This window comes from Falco punctatus, assembly GCF_963210335.1.
Source record: "Falco punctatus genome assembly, chromosome: 1".
Taxonomy (NCBI): domain Eukaryota; kingdom Metazoa; phylum Chordata; class Aves; order Falconiformes; family Falconidae; genus Falco; species Falco punctatus.
The window spans coordinates 34,605,050-34,626,247 of record NC_137580.1 but is presented as its reverse complement, the minus strand read 5'-3'; the positions used below and the strand labels follow the sequence as shown (position 1 = coordinate 34,626,247).

At 39.0% G+C, this 21,198-nt stretch overlaps 2 protein-coding genes across 16 annotated transcripts in view; one reads left to right on the top strand and one right to left on the bottom strand.

Moving 5' to 3' along the window:
- The first annotated feature begins 279 nt into the window (after positions 1 to 279).
- MED28 (mediator complex subunit 28) lies at positions 280 to 3,197 on the top strand. Its single transcript, XM_080372056.1, has 4 exons — positions 280 to 509; positions 606 to 672; positions 2,281 to 2,393; positions 2,852 to 3,197. The coding sequence occupies exons 1-4, from the start codon at positions 348 to 350 to the stop codon at positions 3,047 to 3,049; spliced, it is 540 nt and encodes a 179-aa protein (XP_080228182.1). The 5' UTR covers positions 280 to 347; the 3' UTR covers positions 3,050 to 3,197.
- Positions 3,198 to 3,748: 551 nt separating this feature from the next.
- Positions 3,749 to 21,198, bottom strand: part of FAM184B (family with sequence similarity 184 member B) — a 52,724-nt gene continuing 35,274 nt past the window's right edge. For 8 of the 15 annotated variants that reach the window (XM_080371899.1, XM_080371905.1, XM_080371901.1 and 5 more), the window contains 8 exons: positions 14,907 to 15,206; positions 13,537 to 13,690; positions 12,299 to 12,411; positions 11,697 to 11,881; positions 8,049 to 8,166; positions 7,789 to 7,893; positions 6,869 to 7,074; positions 3,749 to 5,440 (listed from right to left, as the gene is read on the bottom strand). In XM_080371899.1, the coding sequence (XP_080228025.1) occupies positions 5,350 to 5,440; positions 6,869 to 7,074; positions 7,789 to 7,893; positions 8,049 to 8,166; positions 11,697 to 11,881; positions 12,299 to 12,411; positions 13,537 to 13,690; positions 14,907 to 15,206 (1,272 nt within the window). In that variant the 3' untranslated portion in view covers positions 3,749 to 5,349. Of the gene's footprint in view, positions 6,139 to 6,868; positions 7,075 to 7,788; positions 7,894 to 8,048; positions 8,167 to 11,696; positions 11,882 to 12,298; positions 12,412 to 13,536; positions 13,691 to 14,906; positions 15,207 to 21,198 lie in introns of all 15 variants that reach the window. The other 7 variants (XM_080371900.1, XM_080371903.1, XR_013924842.1 and 4 more) reach the window with 6 other exon arrangements.

Genomic DNA, 21,198 nt, shown 5'->3' with positions numbered 1-21,198 from the left:
CAGTTCGAACGTCAAACAGATTTAACACGCCATGGAGTGATGTTTTCTGGAGAGGGTGGGGACCCAGGCCCGCGGGTGGGTGTGTTAAAGGCGGCTGTGTAACCGACGCTGCGGAGCCGGTGCCTTCCCAGGCTGGAGGGCTGGAAGCCGGCGAGGCCCGGGCGGGAGAGGGTGGCTCTGCTCGCCCCGCCGCGCCCCCTTGCCGCTTCGGGCGGAGGCGCTGCCCGGCAGGCTGAGGGACCGGCCAGCGGCGGGCGGGGCGGGCGGCTGGCGCTGAGGCGGCGGGGGCGGGCCCGCCCTCGGTTCCCGGCGCAGGCGCGGCCGCGGCTCGGCCGGCGGGGCACGCCATGGCGGGCGCGCTGAGCGGCATGTTCACTAACCAGCCTCCGGGGCCGCCGCCGCCGCCGGGGCCTCCCGGCGGGCCTGGCCCGCCTGGCCTCATCCCGCCTCCGACAGGGCCGCGCAACCCCAACAACACGCTCGTGGACGAGCTGGAGGCGTCGTTCGAGGTGCGCGGGCCGGGGCGGGGGAGGCCGCGGGTGGGCGCTGCCCTCACGGCGCCGGCCCCCGCGGCCCTCTGACCGCCGCGCTGCCCTCTCTCGCAGGCCTGCTTCGCCTCGCTGGTGAGCCAGGACTACGTGAACGGCACGGACCAGGAGGAGATCCGCACCGGTGAGGCCCCGGGGGGTGCCGGGCTCGCCCGACCGCTCGGCAGTGCTGCGGCTCGGCTTTCCCCGGAGCCCTGCATGCGCCACGCATTTTTTCTGCAGGCCTCGAGTGCTGAGGGGCTCGGCTGGGGTGGCACATCGGGGGCTCTGCTTCCCGTAAAACTTGTGTTGCAGATGCACTTGGGCTTTGCCAGGGGTGTATGTGCCTTGTCATTTGAGGCCAAAAGACGTTTAGAAACTACTTCACGGTCTTTGAATAATGACTCTGGCATACCTTGGTGTCGCTTGCACATTGAATACTGTGCTCAGTTTTGGGTCGCTCGCTAGAAGAAAGACATGGAGGTGCTGGAGCGTGTCCAGAGGAGGGCAGTGAAGCTGGTGAAGGGTCTGGAGCACAAGTCTGATGAGGAGCGGGTGAGGGAATGGGGGTTTAGCCTGGAGAGGAGGAGGCACAGGGGAGACTTCATTGCTCTCTGCAGCTTCCTGAAAGGTAGGGTTTGGTCTCTTTTCCCAAGTAACGAGTGGTAGAACAAGGGAAAGGGGCCTCAAGTCACGCCAGGGGAGGTTTAGATTGGATATTAGGAAAAATTTCTTCACTGAAAGGGCAGTCAAGCACTGGAACAGGCTGCCCAGGGAAGTGGTTGGGTCACCATCCTGGGAGATACTTGAAAGCCATGTAGATGTGACACTTACAGACATGGTTTAGTGGTAGGTTTAGCAGTGTTGGGTGTATGGTTGGACTAGACTATCCTAAGGGTCTTTTCCAACCTAAATGATTTTATCATTCTGTGATTCCCAGGTGGAACACTGTTCACAGCAGTGGGAGGCTCCTATGGAAGGGAAGCCACCCAGGAATGATCAGGGTCTTGTGGAAAGAAAGGCCCGAGTGCCAGCAGGCTCCTGGGGTTGTGTGGGATTACGTTAACGTGCAGTGAAATAAATGGTTCAAAAAGTAGGAAGCTAATGTGATACATTAGGAAGCTATATGAAGCAATAATAAATGGTGGGAATGGAAAGCCTAGATGGTTTAGTAGCGAAGTTTTAAGACTTGTATGACAGGCACCTCTATGGGAGGTGTAAGTCACACTGAACAGGAAGTTAAAAAATGGCCATTGACTACTGTTCAGAAGTGTACTTGTCTCTGAAAATTTTTTTAAATCGATTCTTAAGTGCTATTTTGAAAACAGCATAAATGCTATCTGGATATTGGGTCATATTCATACACTGGAATGGGACAGTTTTTGTTATCAAAACAGTAGTGCATAATAGGCGAACACAGAATATTCTCCTAAATACGCCCATATTTTAGAATCTTACACTGAGTTTGTTGCTTGGGTGTGCAGTGAAATGTTTTCTCTGTTGAACCAAGTTCCACAAATTTATTTTACCACTCTTTTTCATAGTAAAAAATGTAATAAAACTTGGGGAAAAGAGTTGTTGTCTTGCATCTTTAAAAGAAGTTCTGAAAGTTTGCCAAGCAACATTTTATTGCACATCCTTGTTTTACAAAGACATCGTTTTAGTAAACCTGAAGATTTTCTTTCAGACCAGTATCAGCCTGACAGCTTGTTCTTTGGAATCTATTTTTTCTGTTTTGTTATTTTATGTTTAGGTGTTGATCAGTGCATCCAGAAGTTTCTGGATGTTGCAAGACAAACAGAGTGCTTTTTTCTACAAAAAAGACTGCAGCTGTCAGTCCAGAAACCAGAGCAAGTAATTAAAGAGGTACGTTTAAATTAATTTACCTCGGTTGTTCTAGATCAGATAAGTTGTAGCAGTGCAGCTGATCACCTTATTCATGCTAATTTTGGGTTTCTCAACATGATGCTGATCTTAAGTTGGCAGAACTTGACTGTTAACATAGCTCTCACCATGAACCTGGAGAAGCTGGTTGCCTGCTGCTCTGTGGAGTATTGGAACACAGACGGTAGTTTCATTGGAAGAAACAAACTAGTTAGTCAAATTTTACTGGAAGTAACGATTGCTGAAATATGTGACATAGGGGAATGGAACTGGTGTACTCGCAGTGCTTTTCCTCTGTTTCATTAGATAATTTTCCAGTATTAGAATCCTTATAAGATCAGTTTGAAAACTCAAGCTAAAAAAAATTATATGCTCTTCATGTGAGATGGTTGTTCTTGTGAATATTGTCTATTTACTAATACAGATTTTTTGATCCGTAGGATGTTTCAGAATTAAGAAATGAATTGCAGAGAAAAGAAGCATTAATTCAGAAGCATTTGAGTAAATTGCGACAATGGCAACAGGTCCTGGAAGATATCAGTGTACAGCACAAAAAGCCTGCAGAAATGCCTCAGGGTCCATTAGCTTACCTAGAACAAGCATCTGCTAATATTCCTGCTCCAATGAAGCAAACATGATCTTTGGTTTTACATAGCTGAGTATTTTCAACAATGCAAAGCAGTGATGTTCTTTTTACTTTGTATGCTTTTTGTATAATGTAATTTGTACTACAAATATAAATAGTTAAGACAGTTAAGCAAAATAAATTACCTTTTTTTCGGTGTTTTTTTTTGCTTTCCCCAGGCACATGGATTGGTTTTATTCTTCAGTGGAAAATATACAGAGTTGCTATTCAGGATGCTTTCTGGTAGAAGCGTGTTTTCCAGAATGCATCCTGTTCCTTCCAGAAAGGGTGGCCCTAGCTTTCCCCAAACTATATCTTTGCTGGTATGATGAAAATACTTGCAAAGATTACTGTTTGATTTTGCTGGAAGATTTAAATGTTTTCTGATCCAGTAATTATCAATAAGTACCACTGTAGAAACACCTTTAGATTTGTCTGTATCTAGGTCAGATCAAGAGTGTATGTTTTTTTGAAGGGAATTGTCCATCTCTACTGGGGTTTTGCTCACTTTATGAAGGGGTCTTGGGATATAAGAATTTGATTCTTGTAGGATGAAATGAAACTGCAAAATGCACCCTTGGGGGTTAGGCACTGCAGGCCCAATGTTACTGGTGTTCTGTCAGGCTAGTGTAGAGATTGTCCAACATACCTACCCCCAAAATAAAGACCGCTTAGTGTACATGTTGGGTCATCAGCACTGTCCAGTCTAGAGAATTAGCTTCTAGTGGGGTACACTATTTAGTAATTTAAATGTAGAAAAAAAAAAAAAAAAAGATTTTGGAGGTAGAAATAGCAAAGGAGTCCTGTCTCTGTATTACTAGGCAATTAACTTAATTCATCCATATAGCCAGGAAAGCTACTTTCTAGGGACATCTTTTAGGGGATGGAGTTAACTAATCAGAATACTGTAACCCTGGAGATCAGAATTAGTAATTGTGTACTGAACTTTCTAGCGTGGTTCAAAGTTTTTGGGGCAAGAGTGGATAAAAACTCTTAACAAAAAACTTAGCCCTATACATTTCTGATCTTCTCACAGATACTTGTGTTACTCACTGTATACCATTTTATCCCCTTCTTGATTACATGTATAAAAAGAATCTTTTTGGCAAATCTGATGTCAGAATCTTCCAAAGCAAGCAGTTCATCTAGGAAAAATACACTAGATGGCTGGGATGAAAGTATTGGTCTGTAGAAGCAGTCTGCCCCTTCTGTCATCTTTTTACCACCTGTGAGTGGTGTTTTATAGTTAAGTTCTTGCATTTGTTGGCACAGTTCTTGCTGTTTAAGAGGAGGTTAGGCTGGAGATGTGCCTCTTCACATGCAGAATTTGTTACATAGCTGGGCTCTGCTGGTTGAAATTAAATGGGGATTCAAATTGTCCAGCAGCTGAAGATGAACTATCCTATCTTAAACTCTATAGACTGCTGGTGGCCCAATTCCCTGAGGGCTAACTTCTCATGGGTGTCTTTCCTCCCAGTAATGAGTTAGCTAGCATGATCTGATAAACGTAGTCATATGCCCACTTTGCATAGGCATAGGAACAATATTGAGATAAAACATACAAGTACAGTTACCTGGAACTCGAGTGCATCAGTCTTGACTCCACACTTCACCATAACTTAGCACTATTTTGCAAAACAGAAATGGATGATTTACAAGCAAGTTTTAATGTTCATACTTACATATTATCCTAATTTATCAGGTTGAAATATGTATTGAAGTGCAACAGGAATATTACATTGCAGCACTGACTATACAGAACAGTTTATTAAGCAAACCAGAAAGTCTTTCTAAATGAGCCTGCTATAAACATGCTATTCTTGTAGGTATTCTGCATGCTGTACAGCTTAAAAGAAGTTTAGCAAAAACCTATTAAAAACTTAAAAAATTACATTATTGTATGCAGAAATTATTCTAAGCAGCTGATGAAGCAAACTTACAGAAATCACCTACAGAAGTAAGATCTTTTTTCAGCTGGAGCCAGACTGACAGGACGTATCGGAGATCAAATTGCATATTTAACATAATTGTGGAGTGGTACAGTCTCTAGATTTAAAAGTGTCTTCATATAACAGTATCCAGAATTTTGCTTTTTACTTCATTTTTTACAGTTTGTTAAAAAAATTGCATTTTTCTTAAATCCATGCCTATAACTCCGTATTTATTAAATTAGGAGAGTGCAGTCATTCCTAATTATTTACTGTGAAATTACTTTTTTTTTTTTCCCCTGAATCATATATTGGATTATCATTCCCTAAAAGAAAACAGGAACGGCTTTTCTAGTAATTCTGAGAAGCATGGAAATAGTATAATTTAAAATGAAAAATATTTAGTAAACCATTCCTGATGCTGAGGGTCTTGGTTTTGGTCATCTTTGGTTTGCGGTGGTTCATTGCCATGTGTCCTGTGCAAACAAATAAGCATTAGCATCACTTACAATCTTACCAATATTTAATACTTTTTTGTCCTGTGAAAACATATGATCTTATGAATGGATCTGTGCTCACTTGAACTGGATGAGGCCAAAAGGTGCCAGCTACAATTTCTAGTGCGCTGTGTGCTAGCCTGGTAACTGGGCTAACAGCACTAGTAGTAACACAAAGGGAAGCTTGAAGGAGAGCTAAACAGCTAGGTAGAAATGTTTGAACATAATTCTTGACATCTAAAAAATAAAAAAAGATGCTTCAAGAATATGAAGTCTTGAAAATCGGAGAATGGCAGCTGCAATTCACTCTTAAAAATATGAAATACAATTTATTTGTTAAAAATGCTGGGTAAAACTGGAACTGAAAGACTGATGGGAATATTGACTGGCAATCTTATTACACTTGATTTTTCAGCATTCAGGATGCTTTTTTAACATGTATATTGGTTTTGGTTAGCTTTTAGTAGCAAATATGACTTCACTTATTAATTTAGAAAAGTAAGGAGCAGCCAACCTACCCTCAGTCTCCCTGTATGTTTCCCTTTAAGATACAAATCTGATTTGCTTTGGCAGTCATCTGGCATGACACAGAATGCTTTTAAGATGTAGTAATTGCCAAACTGGATCCACGCCTGTGTCCTGGGTTATTGTCTTTGGCAGCAGTCAGCACCACCTGCCTTCAAGGAAAGAACTCTCTAGCACACAGTTCACAGGATAACACATCTCCACTGGGAGACAGGTGAGAAGGCTGGCTTTTGTTCTGAAGTACAGTGGTAGGATCATCTTTTTAGTATTTATCATTGTAACTGTATAATGTTAACTACATACATTTTTAACTATTCCTTGAAGCAAGAGTTCAGTCATGTTTGTAAACCACTAAATGTTTAAATAACAACTCATAAGTTTGAAGAAAAATTCAAGGTTTCCAGAGAAAAAACATCAATTTAAGAAGCTTTTAGTAAAGTATCTGCAGATCAATTTTTGTCTTTTAACCCTTTGCCAAATGATTAGCCTAGATGCATTCAGATATCTCCTAAATAAAAGTATGCCGTCTACATCTACCAAGTGCAAAGCAAGGGGACACAACTAAGAAGGAAAACGTGTTGCCCAAAGTTTTAAACGGCCGTGTTCACTGTTAATTACATTCTTGGTGAAATACTTGCAACTCCTTCCTTTTTTTTGTACCAGAAAGGGTTGCAAGCATAAGCTCTGCTAGGCAGTGATCACAGCCTACTTCTGCAGTAAAGTCTGGGACCTATCTGCAGAGAATTGAACACATGGAGTTCACTGCACAACAGGAACCTTATGTCATTGTTTACTTCCAAATGTCTAACATGTTTGAATTGCCTACAAGATTCTGAACACCAATTCATTTATCTTACAAGTCACTGCAAAATGGACAAATACCTTGTGGCAGCACTGCTGTCTGAGGACTGTGCTGATGGAGAGCCCACCCTGAGGCAGCCAGGACTCCGGTCTAAGCTTGTAGATTTTGTTATTTGAGGAGCACTTCCTTTTGATCTCAAGTCACAGCTCAGAAAGCTCTTTGCGTAGGAAGCTAAGTTCGGAACACTGACAACACGACTGGGCACCTGAACCGTTTTCTTCTGCTGCTTTTTATTGTAACAGAGAACTTCATTACACACAAGTATTTTTTTTTTACGCTTTATACCATAAAACCTCAGCAATACCTCATTCCCAGATACCTTGTGAGGAGCACCCAAAAAATGAAAAATTCTATCTTTTTCTATAGGCATTTAAAATAAATTCTCAGGGTATGCTGTGAAGATCCATGGATTAAGTAGTCCAATTAAAACAACTGTATTTGATCTTGATGTTTTGGATACATCAAAGCCAACAGTTTTGCAGAACTCAGGTGCTTGCCACCAACTTGTCCTCCCTTCTTTCCCTGACTATTTATAGACAATTATCATACAGAGGGGCTGGAAAGACAAAAGGGCAAATCCTGAGCAGCCCAAACATGATTCATAATTTTCCTCGATGCATCCAATATCCCAGATAGCAACTCCCAAATCTGCAAGCAGCTCCTAAATCTGCAAGCAATGGCTTTGCTTATGCCAGTGGAAGACCGATGTCTTTGGGGTTCTAGTGGTTTATATTTGCTTGAACGCCTGTGTCTGTGTGCGCTTATACTTCCACAGAATTTATGTTATAATCAGCACCTGACTGTAGTTGGCTTACTAGAAAAAAATTCTACTGAATAACTACCATAAAAAATTAATAGGACCTTTATTGTCCTGACCATCTGCACGATTCAAATAGCAATAAAACATCATTTGTGATTTAAATTGCATTGCACATCTTACCTTCACGGAAGGAGTCAAGCATCCTGTATTAGGGTTGAAAGAAAATGATCGAGTCCTGTAAGTTTCAGTGCTGGCTAAAAGTGAATACTGACATTTTCTTCCTTCCTGAGGGGAAAGAAAGTGATGTGCATGGAAACATGTATCTGTCAAAGTATTCCAGAACAGAAAGAAAGAATCAGTGTGAAGCAATGTGTGAAACACAGAACAGAGCCTTCCAACAGGTTTCAAAATGTGTATGTACATATAAAAGGAAATCTTACTGCCAGCTGCTTGATAATCTCTTCTCTCCCGCTTAATTTGTCTTGCAGGCAGCCTATAAGGTGTGTATCTTGTGATCTGGACTCCCGCTTTCTTGATTTTTCTTCTAATTCTTTAAGTCTGTACCAAAAATATCCAGACCAGAAAACATTCCTCAGACCAGTCAGGTTCAAGAGATACCTGGGCTGTACTCTGCCCTAAATTCCAAACCTAAAATACAGGGACACAGTCAGGCCTTTCTGATATAACAGCATTTTTTAAAAATTGGCATCTGTACATGGATTAGACGTAAGTATATAATGTGGATTTCCAAAATAAATCGCCACCAGGGTTCCACCCACTACACCTGTCCAGTGTAAAATACAACTACTGGTGTAAAATACTAACAAGCTTGCACACCACACTGCTAGTCTAGTTTCCTAAAGAAAAAAATGTGTGTCACAGTATCTATGCATGTCTGTATTCACCTATTTGTTCTCTTTTGTGACCCAGTAACTTCAGAATCCACAGGCTAATTCCAACCATATTTGACAGAGGCCTCAGAAATACTCAATTCCTCTAACTTTCACGAAAAGAGAGGCTTAGATACACATGCTAAATCTAATCGTGTAGTGTGAGTTCAGCTCTTTAAATGCCTTAGTCAGGGGAAAAGACTCAAATGAGAACTTACACTGTCTTACAGATGGTGTGGCAACATACATTTGATTGACCCATGAGAAAACAAATTATTTCATCAGCCAGGTTAATTAATTTTGCTGCATGAGAAACTGAGTACTATGAAGTTCACCTGCCATACTGAGAAATGTATTACAGAATATAAACCACCATTTTTGTGGGTTTTTTTTGGTTAAGGGTAAACGTTTTTGAGAGGACCCCTCCCCTCAATCTTACACTCTTAATTTATTGTATCTTAGAGTTTAGATAAAGATAAATCTTAACATCTGAATGGTTTCAGACCTGCTTACATGCAAGAAGGTCTCTCTTCTGGACCTATGCATGCAGTTGGGATAAGAGAAAAGGACTTCAAGGGATATATATTATTACAAGGATTATTTCTGAGGGGCCTCTCCTGTACAATCTGCAGCACCAGAGAACTACTTAACCCCACAGTTATTTTGAAATCTCTGGGATTTTAACATGAGGCTTTGATGCCATATTTCATCATGTCATGGCATCAGAAACATTTAATAGTGCCTATCAGAATCCTAAAAATATTTTTTTTAAAAAAAATTGAAGGTAAGAAACATTGTAACAATGGCTTTAACTACATTTGTCTTCAACAGACAATGTATTTTGAAAGATACTGCTATTTGATTAACCCCATCAACTGAAAACTAAAAAGTGCCTAACATTTTTTCAAGCCTAGCCATAACGTTGCTTTCTGATACCAACCCCAAAATCAAGAGACATATATTGAGAAATTGTTGTTAGCTTGTTGCCTTTTGTTTGCTGTTTTGTTAAACCTTGGAGAAACTTTTTCCTTAACTCAATGAAGAGCCTTTGTTCTGTTGTTTACTGATTTAAACAAGTATGTCAAACTCAGCAGGTAAACAATTATAATTTTCACAAAACATTCAGTTGACCTTTTTTTTCCCCCTTCTTCTTAATGTATTTCTAAGCCCCTTTCCCTTTTTTTGTGAAATCCTTCAGAAAAGGCCAGAAGGCCCATGAAATGCTTCTGCCCTTGAAGTTAGAGCACAACCATGGGAGTGATTGATTTGACACTTGGCAGAAAATAAGAAGCAGAGTAAGAGTAAAAATGGCACAGAATCCCTGAAATGGATCTCCAGGGGTAGAATTATAAACTCTTCTTTAGAGCAGACATTTTTGGACTTGTCCTCTCTTCCCATAAAAAGAATTTTGTCTGCTGTCACCCTAATCCTTGCAAAGGGATTCCACTCACGGTGGAATTCACACAATCCAAGAGAATGGAAATGGAAATTACTTCAAGCACATTATTCCTTTCACTTGCTTGGCAACAGTAGGAAGAGTAATTTCAAAAAATTGGTTATAAAATGCATATACATGCAAGTAACAACCCACTACCAACTTTCAAATCAGAAACAATTATATAGCATAAGACAAGGTCACTGTTGCTAAAGTAACAGTAAAAAAGCTGTTATTTATATGCACTCACCAATTTAACTATTCCTCTACACAAATTATTGGTTGTGCAAAAGCAAAACAGGAGCTGCAAGTTAATGTTCCAGACCTTCCATGGGTTAATTTCAGAGCAGCCTGTGTCAGGTGCCTAGGACAATTTGACCTCTTTGGTTCTACCTCCTGTTATTTGAAGGATTGCTCCTTACATAATTTCCATTAATGCTTCCTTCTCAAATGCTTACTGTAGTAGAGCTACACCATTTATCCCCTGTAAAGATTATCCTCCAGCCCAGCAGCTTTCTCATTTGAGGCTTTTTAGACCTCATCACTGACATGTGAATAATTCTCTTCATGAACAGAGGCCCTAAATTCCTTCAAGGCAGTTGGACGGCACTGATGAAACTCTCTGGTTTGCAATTTTTTTCTGTTGATCTTGTTTCAAAACCTTGAAATGAAAGTCACTTTCAAGTAAGTCTCCAAAGAGTGCAAAGGAAAAAAACCAAGTTTCTTTCTCATTCTTTAATCTCTGCTGACTAATAGATAGCAACAATTACTCTGGCCACTCTGACAGCCTGCCAAAAGACACTATCCCCTGAGTGCTTTTCTTTAGACTATATAGGACATAAGATTCCTTTAAGGGTATACTCTTCAGAAATCCTTCTATATATACAGCTTGAGTAGTTAGGGGCATACATTCTACATCTACACATTGCAGAAATGAATTGAAAGATACCCACACGCCAGATCCCTCAATCTCTTTGCAAAGCCAATGTATTAAGTACGATCATCCAGCAATTTCAAAGGATTCAACAGCATTGGACAGTGAACCCCAGCCTTGTCTCCCACGTAAAAAACGTTAAGTCCTGCACTTTTTTGTGTAAGCACATGGGAAGACTGTTATTTCTGCAATGCAACATGTGTTCCAAGCCTGTGGCTACACTACAAGGATGTGGCCCACCTGCTACAAGACAGCCAAGACGACAGTCAGCTGTGCCCTGACAGCACATTACAGCTCTAGGCTGCCATCAGCACAGAGGCACTGTCAGTGTCCTCTACCACTCCCTTATTCCCCCAGTGCAAAGCTGGCTATTACAACCAAAAAAAAGTCTTGGAGAGTACACACAGAATTCTCAAGTATCCCCTTTAGAGTTAACAACCCATTGGTTTCACCTACCAAAAGTATGTATAAAAAACTTGTATTTATTCTCAGACTTCTGTATTTTTTTAATAGCTCTCGAGTGAGTTTGGGAGTTATGCCTTCCTGCGCCTTTCAAAGGCTGACATTACACAGATTTTCTCAAGTCACTCCTGTGGGGCTACACTGGACCTATTTCTCTGTGTCATGTAACGAACAATTAGTTCAAATGCTTTTATTATGGTTGGAGAGAAATGTGAAATGAACTACAGCTTTCACAAAACTCCCAACCTCTAAAATTAGTGCTTTAGAAAGGAGAGATTCTGACACTCATCACATTCAGACCACCTCTGATGCTGGCATTCTTACTGAATCTCTAGGCAGCACTATAAAGTGAGAATATAAAGCAAACCTTCTGTGCGGTTTCTCCCTGTCCTGAAGCTGTGCAGCTTCTTGCTTCTGCAACTCCAATTCAGCACTGAGCAGCTCCATTGTGTCCTTCAAAAGTAAATTCTCTTTCTTGAGTTTGGAAATTTCACTCTGACATTTTTCCAGTTCATCATGGAGAGATCTGATCTGGCTCTGGCTACTTCCTTCCTAAGAAAAAGGTCAAATTTAGTTATTCACAGCCTCTTATCATTTAACATGAAGATCTCACTGGTATTGTGTGCATTGAATTTTTGTGAACTGATTTTTCAATTATATGTGCAATCCTATGCGGAAGACAAAATCTGCGATCAAAACTTCCTGAACATATTTTATAATCTCTACAAAATTTATTTTCTTGTAACATTCATTTACTCATGTTGTACATTCTAATCTTTAAATGGTAAAAAAGCCTGCCCATAGGGAAAAGATGATAAACAATGCAAACATTTTAAAGTGGGACATAAGGGAAGGAAACCCATTCCATTTCTGTAAGAGACTACAATTTTACAGTCTCTGAAGACAGAATCTCATACTATTGCTTTCGCAAAACACAACATGGCAATGGAGTAGGAACTGCAATCTTGCCTGTTGCTTCTTCAGTGTCCTCACACTCCTCAGCTCCATTTGGAGTTCATCTATTTGTTTCTTGAGATTACTGCACAATGTTTGTTGCTCAGAGAGTTCCACCCTTAGAGATCCTAGTAACAATCAGACAGACAATCATTAAGGCAGTCAGAAGCCAGCTGGATGGGGAAAGTAGATATAGACAATATATATTAAAACTTTAATAATTACAGTTTGCCTTGTTCCTCAATTCCTTTGCCATTAAGAATAATGGCCTCCTATTAAAGAAGTAACTCAGTTGAGCCATAGTAGGAAGATATGGAGCTACAATAGCAATGATACAACGTCAGAACCAGAGAGGTAATTCTGTGGCAGTTGTTTTGTAGACTAAATCACTATAGTTGCTTCTTCTAACCTTGAACTTCACTGGAGCACCCTAAGCTTCCCTGTTAAGTCCATTGGTGTTTTATGAAGGGCCATAAGACAGATGGAGGAGAGCTCTGGTTGTGTTAAGAGTACAACACTTATGTAAGCAAACCTATTATATACTGCAGTTTTTGTTTATATCGGGTACAAGTTTTGGGATGGATCAAGTACAAGGAGAAAAGTACTCTCTATTGTGTTCTTATAATTTTTCTTGAAGAACTGAGTTTATCTATTGAATATATAAACTTTAAAGAGCAACAGATCTTTCTGGCAAATTTGAATTACTGGAAAAAAACCCGAGAAGAAAATCCAGTTTGTACTTAAAGTACTTTCAATTTATTATTATTTTAATTAAAAAGCCTTTTATACATAAGTTTTAATAAGCTGAGTTCAAACCTGGAGATATTACTGGTCCTTGTAATGCAGTGTTCTGTTTAGTTCTTGGCAGTTCAGGGAACTTTCTAACCTGACTGAACAATACATATGAAGCAACTGAACTCAACAGAACAGACTTGAACCACATACAGCAACTCTTTGCATCAGAGAAAAAAAGAGGGAAGTCATATACACTAACTACAATATTGCAATTTAATATACCTGATAACGCATACTTGAGTGTTGTACACCAGAGTACTCTCCCAACAACATTCTGTTGAGAGCTAGGTTAACAACAAATATTAAGTCTGCATTGCCAAAACTCAAGGGTATGGATAAGGAGATTCACAAAGACCCCAGTTTCCAGAAGATGGGAAAGACAGTGAATGGGAGGAAAGTCAGTGCTTCTCAGGATCTAATCAAGCAGTAGGAGCTGTGTGTGATATGAGCAATTATACCTAGCAACAGGTTTTGCTGCTTCTGTATCTGCTCAAGTTCATCATGTAATTCTTTCTTTGCTTTCTCTTCCAAGGTTTGTATTTCCAGCTTATGAGACTGATGTTGGATCTTGAAAGTCTCATTAAATTCCTTTTTCAAACGTTCTTCTGCCTCCTGTAAGCAAGAGTACCCCCCCCCCAAAAAAAACACCAAAGTAGTTGGAGCCTCTTTATCACCTTCTTGTTTCACTTGTAATGTCAGGGTGAATCTGGTCTTTCATTGTAGAACTTTTATTTGCATCACCACTTCGAATGAGCTGAAGTTAAAAAATAACACTTGATAGGTACAAGAGAAATTATCAAGATACCATCTATTAGATTTGTTGTACATCATGAAATAATAACATTGACATCTTTGCACTATTTGACAGTAGAATGGTATTTTATTATTAAACATACAAAGCCCCCTGGATCTGACCTGTATGTAATTATTTATCACAGTGTGTCAGACAAAGGCTTCTCTCTTTCCTTGTATTGTCCTTAGTTAAAACTTCCATTTCATTAGAAGTGCTGCTGATACACTGAAAATGACAGAGCAGTTGCTCTGAAAGCAAACTCCTACGGTCAGTTTCATTTTTACCAGTTTACTAATTTCAGCTGGGTTTTGTTAAAGCTGGGATTTTATTCTGAATATATAAACAAGATATTTAACTCTACTTAGAGTGGGTTCACTTATGTTTTATAAGCAGTTTTCCTCTAAGGTGTGTGATATCAATAGGAATATCAGAACTCCATGTCACAATCACATGTACATTTTTTAAGGTGGGTTTTTTCCCCCCTCAAACAACAACATTCTGTAGAACCTCAACATATTGCATTAACATTCTGTCACTGAAATAAATCTACTTGAACCTTTAAAAGCTTTGGTTTTCCACTTACAGAACTGACTTCTTGAAGGTATGTAAGGCAATACATATCATTATACATGTCTATTATACTTCTTTTGAAGTGTTTATGTATAAATTAAAAATGGATGAAAAAAATACAACTGAGTCTTGTTAATAATACACTTAAGAATCCCCTTGTATTTCTGAAACAAAAACACAGCTAGAGGAGCTTGTATTCATTGCAGCCTATCTGTAGACAGTAGGCTATATTATTTTGTGAAACTATTTCATTCACATTGTGTTCTAAGTTCAAATGTTGAAATTAAAAAATAAACCAACTACCTGAAGATTATGAGGTTTCAGAATCACAGAATTAATTCATTATGTGCAACAATGGCAACCCATCATTAAGATAACTGGAGATAACTGAGTTTTGATAATCAGCTCTAGCTAATACGGTTTATCCCACAAATATGTTTTTACACTTGTATATCATAAACTGACCTTTAGTTCCTGATTTTTGCTTTTCTCCAACATTTTTAAGACTTTTTGATGCGATGCCTCCAGCTGCAGTTTAACATTCTGGTTTTCTTTAATGGTGCTTTGAAGATCCTGCAAAAGCTTCTCTTTTTCCTTGTTGGACTGTACATTATGTTTCTTCAGTGACTCCTTGAAATTATTTGCTTGTTGGTCTAGTATTTGCTTCAGCTGAGCCACCTTCCAGAAAAGTAAGTCAGCAGGAGATGATTTGTTTCTGTGTAAACACTGTTCATATGAAACACAAATGTTCGTGGACTTCATGTGCTGTGGAGATAACTCAAAACCTGTTACTCGAATATACACATATATCATGAGAACTACATAACTTCCTTTACTATATCTGATTTCTGTACCTTGTAAGCAGCTACAAGAAAGAACCAGTTCCATTTTTTAGTAGACTTATGGTTGCAGAACTACTGTGCTCCCTCCAGAGTTTGTCCTTCACTTCAAATCCACAAGTCAGGTTCCTTTTCTCCAATTAATTGGTGGTGGTCATTACTGATCATCACTGATCTTGTACTTCAGTTTCCCTCTGAACCCCTTCCAATGGCTTGCTTACAAAGGGCCATACTACTATGACAATTAACATGGATTTCCTTTACTAGATGGGGTACAGTGTGCTATGTTTGAACTTCGAAGATCCTGAGCTTTATTAATGATATTTCCTATGTTCTAAGATCTAGAACTGTATTTAGACATGACAGAAATCTGCAAACAGAGGTGAATTTTGTTAAAAATCTCTTCAGCAAAGCCACCAGCTTGGGCAGTTGACTTCCTCCTATCTGGTGGCCAAACCAAGCAATCAATAAAACTTCTAGTCAAATAATCCAAAGGAAATATTTCTGAATGTACACACCAAGATGAAAAATTAAAATATTTCCTCCAGACTGAATTCAATGTTTTTAAAACTTAAATTATTTCATCATTTGCAAAGAGACAAATGGCTTTATTCACAGAACACTGGAGAAGATGAGGTGGCAGCAGTGGTTCTACTTTGTGTGTGTGAGAGAGAGAAAGGAAGCATGGAGGCACAGAAAACCTGAGAGAACAAGACAGTACGTCCGTGTGCATACAAAGGCAACTAGGGCAGTTACCCAAGTGATGAAGGCCTAGGTTGTCCAATGACAACTTAATATACAAGTGAAGAAGCGGCAACAGGTGACACGCTGCAGCTCACCTTGTTTTATCCTACAACCCAGTGACAAGGAGGCTCTTTAAATAGTGAGAAAGCTGACAGAAAAAAAACAAAAAACCACCCAAAACCAAATCAAGCCCAGGTCTCCCACACATCACGGGAATGCTAGGTTGGCAGATAAGAAAACATTCCTTCACCTAGTGTTTTGTGAATCAAGTGGGTTTTTTATTTTGTTCTCTTTTAAGGGCCAGAAAATGAATGATTAGTTTTACCACTCCTTAAACAATTTCAGACCAACATGGCACATTTTAATTTCACTGATGCTATCCAACCAAACTGATCTGAGTAGTAAATTTGAAAGAGCACCTAGCTTCAGCTGCCCCAGACTGAGTTTAACTAACCATCCAGTTGTTTCCTGGCTTCTTCTGTTGTGTCATCCAATTAAACACAAAGAAATCTGTCTGAACAAACTAGTCAAGAATAGTTGCTAAATATTATTCTTAATGAAAAACATTAATTGTCTTTATCGTGTCTGTGTGATTGGATCTATCTGTGGCCTATATACACTCCAAGAACAGGCAGATGCCAGTGCCACTTGCCAACCATACTTTTGTTTCCAGAGCCACTGCAATTTTTATTATTTTTTTGAAAAATAAGTGGTGAATTGTAAGATCTAACCAAAGGGGCTCTTTGGCTTCTGTACTTTGTCTTAACACCTATTGAACTCAAGCCAATGTTTTCCTATATAAAGAAAGGAAATACCGAAGTTTTTAGGTACTGTAGTTCCTTATAAAACTAACCTTTGATTTTAAACACTTAATGCAGCCCCCTGTATTGGCTGGTGTAATATGCATTAGCATTACTACACTCAGGCATGCATTTTTTTTCTGGGCTTCCTGAAAGTAAGCCAGTGAGTGAAAAGGATGTGCCAGAAGAGCAGCAAGTATATTTTCTAATAGAAAAACTGGAAATGGGAAAAATGTCGCTTGGAGTATTTCTTTTGCAAATTTAATATTCATCCAGGCAGGAAAGATGAAAAGCGGTATATATAAACTTCAGCTGTGTTCACATTATTAACCTTTCAGACTGTCTTCATAGGCAATTATTGGTTCAAAGCACTACTAACATAAAACATAAGACCATACTGACTGCAAATAGGCTAAAGCAGTAAATTGGTAGCAACAGAGAATATATAGTAGTAAGAAATCAGATGGAAAAGTATTTCTAAAAAATTATTTTTCAGTGATTTAGGGAAAAAGACCTACATAAATATATTAGGTATACAAACACAAATTTCTCAAGAATCCTGCTATTTCTAACATACTACAGGTTAAGAAACAAGCATTTCCATCCCATCATGTTTCCTCCTCCAGTCTTTCTATTAAAAGGGCTTTCAAATCCACCACTGCAAATCCTTCTCTGGACTATTTTGCAGTGCCTAGGCATTTTATTCTGTTTCATTACTTCAAAACAGATAGCCAGACCCTCAATTTGTTTAAATTGGTAAAGCAACATTTAAGCTAATGAGTCTATACCAATTCACATCAGTCCAAAATCTATTTGGCATCTTTTACTATTAGCAAACCAGCAACTTTGTGTCATTTTGTGTTTTAGAATGTCTCCCTGCTGCAAAATAAAACCTCTTAAAAAACCTGTACCTCTGATACCATTACTAATTCATTTTTATCCACCAGAATTGCATAAAGTGGTCTTAAAGATGCAACTAATAGCAATCCTCAGTGTAAGCTCTAGGCAACAGTATTTTTCTAGGCTCTGTTGAATTCTTTCCAAATTTCAGGGTTATGTTTGCACTTGCCCTTTCTCATGACAGCTGATTTTGCCTCCCACTGTCTTCCAAGTAAAGAAAATGTGAACAACTATTACTAAAAGATGACAGATAAGTTTTGAAATATTTCAAAAGTCTTTCAAGTTTCATTCTTTTCTAACCATAATTACTGTCTTTCTCCTGGGAAGGATGGCTTGATTCTTTTGAAGAAGTACCTCTCAGATTATGACAGCCCATGGGTAAAAATACTGGGCAAGTATAAGGCTGTGCATGCCATCACAGCTGGCTTCCCCATTTGACTTCTACTTTGATTATTTTAATTCACTGTGCTTGCAAGCATTTTGAATACCTGAAGTCTATCTTATGCCTGCTCTTTCCTTTTATTTATTGTATGTAAGAACTGTGAAATCTGAAAGGCAACATCTAAAGTTGGAATCAGAGAGAATATTTTGACTTCCTCTTTTAAGTAGAAAGATCTGAGTTTCTCAATGCATTGCTAGGGGTTGAATTTATATAAAAGACTTTAAAGTGACTTTTGATGTATTATAGAAGAGTCACAACAATTGAGAATTTGTTCAGAGTCAAAATAAGGCACCTAAATGCTACAGGGTTTTATACATACTATGATGCTATTACATCAAAACAGTAACATGGTATAAGAAGTAACAACATAATAATGAGATTATATTTTACTGTTGTCTTTAGGCTTATTTCACAGTTACGTCAGTTAAGTTCAGAGTTAACTGCCTTCCTAATTTACAGCAATTCCTGACCAGAGGGACAGGTAGGAACACATCATGCACACCTCTACTGCTGCTACGTGGTACCTCCAAGATCCATCAAAGCTTTGGGCATTCCTGTGCTGGCATTGTTCAAAGATGTATCGTGACAATGTGATGCCTGCACTTCCATTTTACATACCTTCCAATTTCAGAATAGCCCCTTTAACATGCTGAACAGATCTTACAGTGTAAAAGCAAGGAACTGGAGGACTCTAATGAATTAGCATTCAACCCACACAGGATCTCACATTCTTCCTTCCAAAGGACGAAATAGGTGTGAGTATGATTTCTCTATCCAGAAAAAATTCATTAATACAGAAATACTGCCACTTTGATGTGCATCCCAGGAGATACGAAATTATCATGATTCCGTCTACTCTGCATAGTGCTCTGTCTATGTCAGCCCAACCAAAAATGTGTCTTATGCAGCCAAGGTAGCTATTTTTAGATCTGAAATTGTATCCAGGTTAGAACTGGATTAGTGACAGCACACTGCCTAACCTCTGAAGCAGAAGATCTGGGCTGAGCCATTGCAAAGGTTCCCAGCCAGGAATCATACTCTCTGTGAAACATAATGTTGTATAGTAAATAGTGGTTACTTGGCTGTAAATATTCACATATTTATAGAAGGAAAGTATTATAAGTTGGTATTATTTCACTTTCCTGGAAATACTGCTAAGTAATTGGTGTTCAGAAAGTAACTTTTAGACTACCAATTAAAATACAAAATTTCTCTTCAGAGGGAGCATTTCCTCCTTTTTGGGAGCACTGTTAGATTCCAAGATACACTAAAATGTTTCTTAATGTATCTGTTCATACCTACTATGGTGTTGTAAACATAACTTATGGCATGATATATACTACTTCATAATTACTTATGTTTATATTTACAGTTGCAATAATTGCCCACCACTATCTGTATTTACCATGATCTCATGATATGAAAGGACTAGCTGTTAGGAAACACAGGCTTCTTTCCTATTTTTCTGTCCTGAATGTGTGACTTCAAGGAAAGTAATTTGTTGACTCACTGCCTTACTTCTTCCATTTGCAAAATCTGAAGAATAATTGCTTCATGTCATAAGCCTTTTGACTTCTTTGAGACCTTTCAGTGGAATACACAACCTGCATGCATATACACAATACTAAGAGATCGGACAGTGCCACTACTCCTTCCTTCCATCTCTCCCCCTCACACATCAAAAACAGTATTTCAGGCATTACCCAGGGATGCCAGAATATCACAGTAAATTTCAGATTTGAATGCACTAAGATTTTTTTTTTAGGAAAAGGTACATTTAGGGTAATTTGGAAAAGAATAAAGACGACTAATTACTGAGAACCCATATTTTGCATTAGATGCAAAGAAGTCACTCTGGATAGCTCAAGACAGGTTGGATTGACCTGAAATTCTCTCAGAGAAGAGCCTGTAAAAAACAGTGGCATGCAGAAATGTGTAATAAATCCTAAAAACAGGATTTAGCCAGAACTTTAAGAACGTTAAGAACTACACTTAAATTCTGTACTTCTAAGACTTGGAAATGGATAGAATGTCAGAATGCAACTGTTTGGTACCAGAATGTACAAATCTATTTTACAGGAGATATGAAAGGGAAAAGACCACGCTGCGCTCAGAACCCGTACAGCTAGTATAGCATGAATGGGAGAAAGAGCAGGTGTGAGAGAGAAAATGACCGCAACACATGCCCTGATTGCTGGAACACACTGCACCAACCAGAAATAATGGCATGTGGGAAAGCGGAAGCAGGCAGGAGAGGGGGGCCAGCATCTTGTTAGCCCCCTGATGAGCCTATCTGTCCTTTTTCTGTCTTTGAACACTCAAAGAGAGCTTATTATGGCCACTTAAGAGTCTACAAATGCCAGCTGAGAAAGATCTAGGTCTTCAACTTTTGCAGAGCTGTTGCCATGCAAGCTCCCACTGAACTTGCTGGAAGTGAAACTGTTTAGAATCAGTAGGGATTCAAAGCAATCAAAATTATAGACAGTCACTTAGAACAACAGTGGCTATCTGTAAATCAGTAGTTCCACAATGTAAGCTACTTAGTTCCTGTTGTTCATTATTTTTTCTTGAACTAGACTGAAGACATTTTGTATATTTGTGAATATCCTCCTTTTGCTTAACAAAATCTTGGACCCTCAAAACCTGGATTGACCAGAAATAATCCAATGAAATGGATGACAAATTCTCATGGTGAAAACAAGTCCATTCATCCATAATCTCCCAGAATGGACAATCACAAATAATTTCATTGTTCTTCTGAAAAAGGTACCAAATGTAATGATATACTTGGGGTAGAAAAATAAATGCAGCACTGAGCATCATCAGAACTTTTCACTAGGGCACTGATTTCAGTTCTGTTAAAGTGGGTTTTTTTATAACTTATCTATAAGATAAAGTATGAAAATGTTCATAGGTAAAAACTTCACATGATCAAACTGAAGAAAAGGAAATATCCTGCACAACATTTTAAAGCAGACAGCATTTTCTGAAAAGAACTGAACAACACAAAAGGGGAACACTTGAGAGGGAGA